This window comes from Chiloscyllium plagiosum, unplaced genomic scaffold, assembly GCF_037043375.1.
Source record: "Chiloscyllium plagiosum isolate Xiang-an unplaced genomic scaffold, Cpla_swu_hap1 HiC_scaffold_45, whole genome shotgun sequence".
NCBI classification, from domain to species: domain Eukaryota; kingdom Metazoa; phylum Chordata; class Chondrichthyes; order Orectolobiformes; family Hemiscylliidae; genus Chiloscyllium; species Chiloscyllium plagiosum.
This window is the reverse complement of record NW_028270183.1, coordinates 27,620,889-27,632,170: the sequence shown is the minus strand read 5'-3', so window position 1 is coordinate 27,632,170 and position 11,282 is coordinate 27,620,889. Positions and strand designations below refer to the sequence as shown.

Genomic DNA, 11,282 nt, shown 5'->3' with positions numbered 1-11,282 from the left:
AGGGTTTACCCCGTATGTTACAGGATGGTGAGTAACAGGTTTGAGAGGAACTTTGAAGTTGTAGTGTTCCCAAGTTTTTGCTGCCCTTGCCCTGTTGGACACAGGAAAATTAAGTTATAAAGAAAGCCCAATTACATTCTTAGCATCTGATTACAGAAGTGGTATTTTACTTTGAAGCGCATTAAGCAAATTCAATTGCATCAGTGATGGTAGAGGAAACCGTTGCAAGTTAACCCAGACACAATCTATGAATGTGGTTTTCATGAGAAAAGTAAGAACTGAAACTGAGAAAAACGTTGCTTTTCTCTAGTTGTTGCTAAAGGCATGAAGATCCTCTGAGTGAGAACATGGAGTTGGACAACATTTACTCCAATCTGGATCATGATCAGCTGAAACAAGACAAGAAACAGCAAAACCTAATATCAGGTAAACATCCATAATCTGGTCATTATTGTACAGGTTACTCAATCTTTGTTAATTCACCTTCAGTAACTCACCTTCAGATCAATGAACAACAATGTAAATATTTCTCATTGTTTGAGACAAAGAGTTGTCAGGAAATTCCACTTCTTCAGAATTGCTGGATTTTAGAGCTGATCAGTGAGATAACATAATATGGTCAGACACTCTTCCGTGACCATCCCTTTTAACCGTTTGTGTTGTGAACAAACAATGAAATAAATCAATTGGTTAGAAAAGCAGTGTGACCATCCCTTTAACTGATGGTGTTATTGACTCACACTGAAATCCATGAGGAAGATTTTGAAGTAAAGATGTGGGGAGGGGGGGCGTGGGGGATAGTGAAACATTGAAGAATTGACGAGGAGGGAGGTGTCTGATTGAGAATGTGGTCTTTGTTTTTTTAATGATGCAGATGACACAATAACTGATGATTTGTGTCTGTTTTGTATGACCCATACATTTTGTCATGTTAATTCTTGTGCAGTTTTCGATCTTTAATGAATGTCTGTGACCTCAGCAAATGCATGACCGTTAGGTCTAATGTTAAAACATTCCAGCATTGACAGTTTAATGTAAAGGGGAGGAGAGGGGGGAATGACACAAAGGGGTGTCTATGATGATGTGGAAAACAGGATGGATGAACTGTTGGGAATTGATTTTTTGGGGGGACAGATATCTCATGATCTCAGTGAAGGTTTCCTAAGTATAAGTTTGTTTCAGAGGAATCTCTGTTCCCCGAGTACTTCATGGGAACACACCATGAGAATAAAGAGCCAAATAGTTCAATCTCTTTTACTATAAAGTGTAACATCCACAGCACTTCAATATACTAATTGGTCATATTGACAGTTCTGATTTCACATGGAGTCAGACAGCATGGAAACTGCAGACCCCTCAGTCCAACCTGTCCATGTCAAACATAATCCCAAACTAAACTAGTCCCACTTGGCCGCAACTGACCCATATCCCTCCAAACATTCCTTGTTCATGCACTTATCCAAATGTCTTTTAAACATTATAACTGTACCCATATCCATCACTTTCTCTGGAAGTTAATGTCACAAACAAACCACTCTCTGTGTAAGGAATTTGCCCCTTGCGTTTTTTTTATCTTTTTTCCTCTCATAAAAAATAATCCCCTTTAATCTTGAAATGTCCCAGCCTCAGGAAAAGACACCTGCCATTCCATACCCATCATGATTTTATAAACTTCTATAAGGTCACCCCTTAACCTCCTCTGCTCCAGTGAAAAGATTTCCATCCTTTCCAGTCTATTTTTATATCTCAAACCCTCCATCCCTGGCAACAGCCTGGGAAATCTTTTCTGAATCCTCTCCAGTTTAATAACAACTTTTCCATAACTGAGCAACCGGAACAGGACTCAGTGCTCCAGACGTGGCCTCACCAATGTTGTGAACAATGAAATAAACCAAATGGTCAGAAAAATAGTGTGACCATCCCTTTAACTGATGGAGTTATTGACTCACTCTGAAACCCTTGAGGAAGATCTTGAAGTGAAGACGTTGAGGAGGAGATAGTGAAACATTGAAGAATTGACGAGGAGGGAAGTGTCTGATTGAGAAATGCTCTTTATTCCCTGTATAACTTGGATTAACCTCAACATGACCTCCCAACTCCTGTACTCAAAAGTCTAAGCAATGAGTGCAAGTGAGCTAAATGTGGTGCAAACTTCAGAGATCAGAACCACCGCAATCCAAGACCACCTGATGATATCTCCCTGATACCTTTGCCATGTCCCACATGAGAAACAAACCCATTCTTTGCTTCCATCTGGTAAACAAAAGGGTACTGAGTGTCAGAGGTGGTTAGTGCAGAATGTGTTCCAGCATTTCACACTGAGACAGTATCGCACATCACGTACAAACACCATCAGAGTTAACACACGCCCTGAACCGGACACAGTGTGGATCAATCTTTCTTTAAGTCACTGTCACATCAGCTACGCTCTCCTTTCCTCCAACCACACTGACCATTTGGATCAGCCAATAAGATGCAAGCAGAATGTGTTGTGTATGGTCATTACACTTTGGTTTATTGTAATACCAGAACAGTTCCAGGATTTCTTTCCGATTGGATTGGCGGCAGTCAGGATGCATTGTCTTTCTCTGGGAATAACTGTACCTTATTCCACTGTTCATCACCATTCTGATTGCGGTACAATAAGTCACGCAGCAATTTTAATTTCTAAATATTTGCTATGCATAATCAACGCTGCAAATTATTTCCAGCTCCTGGGTTACTTTTAGAGTGTGGGACAGCCAAATGCAGGGGAATAAAACCCAGCAAGATCAGCTCAAGAAGCAACTCCATCAGCTCTAAGGGCAATAAGGGATTCCAACACATTAAATCATATTGAAGGAAAAGAACCTCAGATCAATTACTCTCGAATTTCTGAGACACTCACCGTGGTGCAGGAGGACCGTTCTGTTTGGAAATGAGGTTCTTACTGAGACCAACTCCTTCAAATATCCTGGGCACCTTCAAAATAATCGATGGTCATAAGGCTCGGAGTGACAATGGATTGAATTCATTGATGAATGAATGTGGTTTGGAAGATCTCCTGAATCTGCAATCCTCCATCACCCCAAGTGTTCAATAGCACGGCTAAAGTCAGTCTGTTTGTATTCTCTCTCTCAGGCTGCAGTATTTATCAGGAAAATAGAGAAGATGACCAGATTGTCTCAGTGAAAAGCTCCGATATCATATGGTCTCACTGTAAAAATGAAACTAAAAATCCCACAACACCAGGTTAGAGTCCAACAGGTTCATTTGGAAGCACTAGCTTTCGGAGCACTGCTCCGTCATCAGGTGGTTGTGGAGGTGAAGATCATGCTCACAGAATTTATAGCCAAAGGAGTCCAGTGTCATGGAGGTGTGATACTGTAAACAATCCCAGATTAAAACTTTCACCTTTTATCATGGGATATGCTGGTTTCTGTTCGAGATGTAAATCCCAGAACTTCCCCCAAATTACATTCTCAAGTTAGCTGAGTTTTTCAACCAATAGGTGTGAAATCTGTCTGTGTCCCAATGCTATGTCAGACTGACAAACCCTCTGTATAGTTTTACAGAGTTTTACATGGATTCATGCAATTTTTGAGCAAAATAAAATGTAATTCTGCAAAAACAAATACACCCCATAAGCTGACATGTGTGCGCTTCACTCCTATTGTTTCAAAAGCTGGGCTAACGTGAGTATGTAATTTGAGGGAAGTTCTGGGATTTACATATCAAAGAACAGAAACCAGCATATCTCATTATAAAAGATTAAAGTTCTCATTTGAGAATGCTCACTGTATCACATCTTCATGACACTTGTAACTATAAATTAACTATAAATTCTGTGAGCATGATCTTGACCGGACAGTTCAAGAATTCAACACGAGGATCAATGGGAAAGGAAGCCAAAGGAGCCAGGTGCTGGGAAACCAGATGAACACTGTCCCTGGAGCTGAGGAGAAAAACCCTGCATTTGACGGACATCCCCAGGGTACCCTGTGGATGATTTGCTGGGGTTGAAGTACCAACAGAAACTGACCAAGGACAGCGTTGTTGTGAGCACTCCTGCATTTCTTGCTGTCCACAGCCTTGCCTGATATTGATAGTCACAGACAGCATTGAAACGGTCACATGGGAAGGAAACTGGGACCTGATCACATCAGTCCAAATTGACAATAGTCAGGTATGAAACGAACCTCCGCACAGGAGACCGGGACAGGAAGGAAAATGGGACATGGGAACTGAAGGTGCAGTACCCCATTGCACTGATGACTAGAACCAGCAGATCAGCTGTTGCCATGGCTACCATGTGGATGGATATACAGTCAGAAATACCACAATGTCTTCTGGAGAGAATTGGAATTGTCACCACGTTGGCTGCGAGAATGAGAGATTAGATAAACCACGTTTTAGCAACAGATTGATGTGTATTTAAGGGCAGCAGTTGAGCAGTATTTCTTCAGTTACATGAGCAACTGCAACTGATATTGGGCTATCACATGGAGAATGATCAATATAAGGTACCGTTCCTCTCGGTCTAATACAGACACTCTCAGAGTGATCCAGAAATCCATGGAAACACTCATGTACTCCCTTCAAAGGTTATCACAATAGCAGCATTGCTGTCTGATTGAAGGGAGTTGGGGAATTTATGAATATAAATGTCATGAGTTGATTCCACTGATGAGCAGCTTCATCATACTGATCCTGAGGACATTGTTATAACTGTCAGTTAGATGGGAGGAGGAAGGATATTGGGAACACAAATGACTAACAAACAGATGACAGTACCTCACCGGGGATACTAAGAGCTGTGAGAATTGGGGAGGAAGCAGCTTTCATTGTCAGGATTGCTAGCTGTCCCATTTTGGAAGAGAATTCTGTCGGAATTCCGTAGAATTCTGAAGGCACTGACTGGTGCATGTTGGAGTATGGGAAGGGGACCTCATTTCTAATCCAAACAATCCCCCCAGAAATTAATTAGTTTAGTTCGAATTCCTGTTAGTTCCGCTCTTTTTGCAAATCTACCCCAGTTGGCTTTTGTGTTTTTTAACTGGTTTGCTTTCTAGCTAAGAAGTCACTTTTCAAGAGAATTATAACTTTTTTAATATCCTTTATAAATAAAGCATGTACAATCAGCAAGTTTTGTAGATTTCGAATCCAAAGGACTGGCCAAAGCAGACCTGTCTCCATGAATGTTCCTGCCTCTTGCCCTGACTGTGCGGAATAATCCAAATCCTGCAGATCATGTCCTGCCCACATGCATCATCCAGATCTAGTGTCGCCATTGCAGATACACAACCGAAGGGCAAAGCTCTCCTTACTGTTCCTGCTCCACATTCACAACAAGAGATGGCCATCTTCTGTTGCACTTATTCCAATCTGTGCTTGTGATTAAGGAGAGTGGGGCTTTATCTTTTGGTAATGCTGCTACATGGCCCCACACTCTAGAGGGGACTGAATCCTGGGCAGTTCCAGTGGTCTCTATACTTGCACAAAGGTGTCTGTTGTAATTGACACTTACAATTAACATAGAAATAACATTTCAGCCACAGTACTGACGGCTTTGCTACCTTCCCCCACCCTCCTCTCTGACCTATCACCTCCATCCCCACCCCCTTCACCTATTGCACTCTATGCTATTTTCTCCCCACCCCCACCCCCCTCTCATTTGTCTCTCCACCCTTAAGGCTTCCTGCCCCTATTCCTGATTGAGGGCCTTTGACCAAAACGTCAATTTTCCTGCTCCTCCGATGCTGCCTGACCTGCTGTGCTTTTCCAGCACCACTCTAATTTAGACTCTGATTTCCAGCATCTGCAGTCCTTGTTTTTACCCAGTTTTATGCATGATATTGGCGACAGCAATTTTCCACTGTTCTGGATGTAAGTTTGCTCGCTTTCAGATGTTTCCTCACCATACTCAGTAACATCATCAGTGAGCCTCTGGTGAAGCACTGGTGTTATATCCCACTTTCTCTTTATGTGCTTAGGTTTCCTTGGGTTGGTGATGCCTCTGTTTGAATATGCTGTAGAGGTGATTTTCCTCTGCTCTTCGTAGTTCCCCTGTCCTGCAATGTGTGGTGGCTCATTGAAATAATGTTCTAATGCAGCTTTGTTTGTGTGTGTTGGGATCATTGCTTCTGTAGTTCAGTAGTTGGTCTGTATAAGTTGTTTTCCTGTTAAAAGGAATGGGTGCCCAATGAACACAGTCTGTCGATTTCTCAGCAATAAACTCAAACAAGCAGACAAAGTGTACTCAGAAACCCTTGCCACTCTCCCCAACATCAAAGACATCTCAGAAATGACTGCCAGACCACCCAAACCTTTTGGCATCATAGTGGCCCACAAACCCACCAACACACTAAAACAGTAGCTCATGAACTTAAAAGACCCAATACAGACAACAAGGAAAACACACATCGTACCTTGCAAGAGCTGTAACAAACACTACATTGGACAAACAAACAGAAATCTAGCCAGTAGGATACATGAACATCAACTAGCCACAAAAAGGCATGACTCACTCTCACTATATTGTGACATACAGATGAGGAAGGACACCACTTTGACTAGGGCAACACATCCATTCTCGGACAAACCAAACAGAGACATGAACCAGAATTCCCAGAAGCATGGCTTTCCAACCAGAATTCAATCAACAAACACATCGATTTAGACCCTATCTACCACCCGCTGAGAAAAAGACCGGAAATGACATCATCAACACAGGAAATAACATCACCAACACAGGAATTGATATCACCGACCCAAGGAAACCTAAACACATAAATAGAAAGCGGGATGTAACACTAGCACTTCACTGGAGGCTCACTGATGATGCTACCAGCTCAGTGAGCAAACTTACACCCAGAACCTCAACCTGAGCTACAAATCTTCTCAAAACTCACTAATTCTTCACTGTGTTTAGTAATTCCCTCATGCCCACTAGAGGTGACTGTATTTCTGTATCACTGGGTTTATCACTACACACAGAAAAGGTCAGACAGTGTTCCTCTGCTCTGAGTGACCACTCATGTTGAAGATAGAGAGGTTTTTAAAGTATTCACTCACAGGACATGGATTTGGCTGGCCAGATCAGTATTAATTGGTCAGACCAGTATTTATTGACCAGACCAGTGTATATGGTCAGACCAGTATTTATTGCTCATCCCAGAGAGCAGTTGAGAGTCAACCACATCTAGAGTCACATACAGACCAGACCAGGGAAGGACAATGACATTAATTAAGCAGATGGGTTTTTGTTTACCTGTTAACCGGCATTCGACTCTTAATCCCAGATTTTTATCATCTGCCAAGACTTGGATTTGAACATGGATCCCCAGAACATTACCTCGCTCCCTGGATTAATAATCCTGTGATAATAACCTAACATGGCCATCACCATCTGAGGTAATGGTGCTTCCCTGGAATTATTGCTTCCTCATATTTCAAAAAAACCTGAATGTGTTTCTCCATCACCAGTTGGCCTCCCACACTGCCGGTTCCTGTTCCTCCAACAGTAATTGTACTCTGCATTTACACTGGATAAATCTATCCTCAAATCTGAGTTGTACATCCACAAATGAACAATACGTGTTTGTGTGACACATCAGCGGTGTGTCACTTTACAGACAATAGACTTGAGATTTCTGCGCTGGCACGAGTCCTTCCTTCACAGTAACCATTACCAGATGCAACAAGTAACCTAGATTAAGGCTGGAAGTGACAGTAGCCTGTGGTAGCAGTGAAGATCCACCCATCACCATCAACGATCTTATTTATTTCATAGGAATAGCATCCTCCACTTGCTCCACATGCCTTCTTTTGATATCAGTTATATACCATACATTGGCCAATTGTAACCATTTTGCAATGATACTCTTCCAACAGCACATTCACTTTGTACCAACGGTACCTACTGGCATGGACAAGGATATTACTCGGGGCATTGGCACACTCACTGTATTTTCTTTTTCACTGGTGGGACATGGGTATTGCCCCCTGATACCCATTGATTCTAGTTTTGCTAGGGCTCCTTGATGCCACACTTGGTTTAATTCAGACTTAATATCAAGGGCTGTCCCTCTCCCCTCCCCTCTGGAATTCAGCTCTTTTGTTCACTTTTGAACCCAGGCTATAATGGGGTCAGGAGCTGAGTGACTTTGGGAGAACCCAAACTGGGCATCACTGAGCAAGTTATTGCTGAGCAGATGCTGCTTGGGCAATTTTCCGCATTGTCGGGTAGATGCCAGTGTTGTAACTCTACTGGAACATCTTGGCGAGGGGAGCGGCAAGTTCTGGAGCACAAGTCTTCAGTACTATTGCCAGGATGTTATCAGGACCCTTGCCATTGCACTATCCAGTGTCTGAACTGTTTCTTGATATCACGTGGAGTGAATTGAATTGGCTGAAGCCTGGTATCTGTGATGTTAGAGACCATGGATCATCCAATCGCATGTCTGGCTGATGATTGCTATGAGAACTACAGCCTTATCTTTTACACTGATGTGCTGGACTCTTCCATCATTGAGGATGGTGATATGTGTGGAGCCTCCTCCTCCATGAATTATTTAATCATCCACCACTCTTCCTGACTGGATGTAGCAGGACTACAGAGCTTCAATCTGATCCGTTGGTCATGGGATCACTTCGCTCTGTCTATCACTTGCTGCCTATGCTGTTTGGTGTGCTAGTAATCCTGTTTGGTGGCTTCCCCTCAACTTCAGGTATACCTGGTGATACTCCTGGCATACCCTCCTGCACTCTCCATTGAACCATTGAACCCCTGACTTCGTGTTAATGATTGAATGGGGGATATGCAGACCATGAGGTTACAGATTATGCTGGAGTACAATTCTGTCAAATAGTGCACAGTCTTGCTGTTGAGCTTTGGTGGGTGGAGTGGCTGAAAGTTTGTGGATGTGGTGCCAATCCAGCAAGCTGTTTTGTCCTGGAGGGGGTCAAGCTTCTTGAGTGTTGTTGGGACTGCACCCATCCAGGCAAGTGGGGAGTGTTCCATCACACTGCTGCATTGTAGATGGTGGACAGGCTTTGGAGAGTCAGGAGGCAGACTACTCACCACAGTATTTCTGGCCCAGACCTGTTCTTGTAATCATTGCATTGATATGGTGAGTCCAGCTCAGTTTATGGTAAATGGTAAAATCCAGGATGCTGATCGAGGGGGATTCTTTGATGGGAGCATCATTGAGTGGCAGAGAATAATGGTTAGATTGTCTCTGCCTGGAGATGGTCATTGTCTGGTCTTTATGTGGCGTGAATGTCACTTATCACTTGTCAGCCCAAGCCTGGATATTGTCCAGAACTTGTTGAATTTTAACAAGGACTGCTTCAGTGTCTGGAATCATGAATGGTGCTGAACATTGTGCTGTGAACATTATCAGTGAACATTCCCTCTTCTGACCTCACATGGGAGGTAGATTGTACATGTTCACTACTTCTCTGGGATATTACCCTTCTCTTCATTAAACTGAATGCTGCTTTTTCCCTTCTGGCTGATTCGCTGTTCCTGTTATGTTTCTCTGATGATGAACAAACAATCAGAATATGACAATGTCTGATTTTGTAGCTATGCTGCTGGACCTGTTTCTGGAACACTGTAGTAGCCAATTTGATCACCGTATATGCACGTGTAAAAGTCAATCTCATGTCAAGGTAGACACCTTATTTATGGCCAAAAAATCTTGCATTTTCCAAATACAGAGGAACCTCAATTACCCGAACGAGATGGGCGGGCACTATTTCGTTCGGATAATTGATTATTCAGTTCTTTGATTCAATGTCTTTCCTCTGGGGCTCGGAGTTTTCTGTAAAGTCTGTTGCCTGTTCAGGAGATAAGGCAGCAGCACAGCGCGTGAGCACTCTCACCCGCAACCCCGTCCAAAACCACCCCCGCCCGGTCTCAACTCCATCCCACAACCCAGTCTAACACCGCCCCCCCACCCTCCCCCCGACCTTATCTAACACCGCCCCCGCCTATCCCCGACAGTGTCTAACAACCCCCCCACCCTCCCCGACCCTGTCTAACACTGCCCCCCCACCCTCCCCTGACCCTGTCTAACACCACACCCAACCCTCCCCGACCCTATCTAACACCGCCCCCTTCCCTCCCCCGTCTAACACCGCCCCCTGCCCACCTCCCCCCCGACCCTGTCTAACACCGCCCCCCACCCTGTCTAACACTGCCCCCCCGCCCTCCCCCCCACTCTGTCTAACACCGCACCCCGCCCATCCCCCCGACCCTGCCTAACACTGCCCCCCTGTCCACCTCCCCCCCCGACCCTGTCTAACACCGCCCCCCCACCCTGTCTAACACTGCCCTTCCCGCCCTCCCCCCCACCCTGTCTAACACCGCCCACCCCAAACCCCCCCCCCCACCTACCCCCACATGTAATGGCTGTACACAAAAGTCGCGATCATTGTTGGACACACGTCTTTGATGTAATGTTTCTGTCGGGACGTCAAGATCCCCTTCCGATAATCCGATTTTCGGAAAATTGGTATTCAGCTAATCAAGGTCACTCTGCATCTTGTGTAAAAGTTGCCCGTACTATATTGCATCATAAACCTCCTTACAGAGGAAAGTGCATATTCCCATTAACACACTTAAACAACATCGCAATCATTCATTCATACCAGCAACTGGACTCCTCACACTTTGTTTACTGTACTGTATCTCTATTCATTCATTCATTCATAACTCTCCTTAGCCCACTTTGTTTAGTCGAACATGTTTTGATTCATTCATTCAGACCATACTGAGTCTACCTGGTACTTATCGCACTTTTCTCACTGTCCATCCAAAAGTTAATATTGCTAAAAAGTTCATCATTTTAATGGTGCCATTATATCTGAATATAAGTCATATATATTAGCTACATATATCTTTAATTCTTTGACAAGTTTGTTAGTGGTTGCTGAGATTCATAACATAGAGAGTAAATGGGAGGGAAACGGAAGAATTTGGTGTGAAAGTTCAAGAATCTTTCACATTCAGAATTTAATAAACGTTTCACTTTAAGTGCGCCATTATACAATACCATGACGTTGAACAGTGGGATTTTGCAGGGTTTCAATTAACCTTTGACATGTTAAATTATGTCCCGGGATGTATAAATAAACATTCCTCCCAGTAATTCATTCTTGTTTCTCTTGTTTTTACCCGGTAATTCCCTTTGCCATAATTCATTGTGTTTTTCATCTTTATCTGGGATCAGTTGTGTGATCAAATCAACTTCTGCTAATAATACGGTATCTCGATCTGCAGCATGAATTTCAGTCCC

At 43.5% G+C, this 11,282-nt stretch overlaps 1 protein-coding gene across 2 annotated transcripts in view; it reads left to right on the top strand.

Annotated features, from left to right (window-relative positions):
- Positions 1–237: 237 nt before the first annotated feature.
- Positions 238–11,282, top strand: part of LOC122552439 (CD209 antigen-like protein C) — a 77,116-nt gene continuing 66,071 nt past the window's right edge. The window contains exon 1 of one of the 2 annotated variants that reach the window (XM_087983159.1): positions 238–426. In XM_087983159.1, coding sequence (XP_087839285.1) covers positions 348–426 — 79 coding nt within the window. In that variant the 5' untranslated portion in view covers positions 238–347. The remainder of the gene's footprint in view (positions 427–11,282) is intronic. The other variant, XM_043695169.2, reaches the window with a different exon arrangement.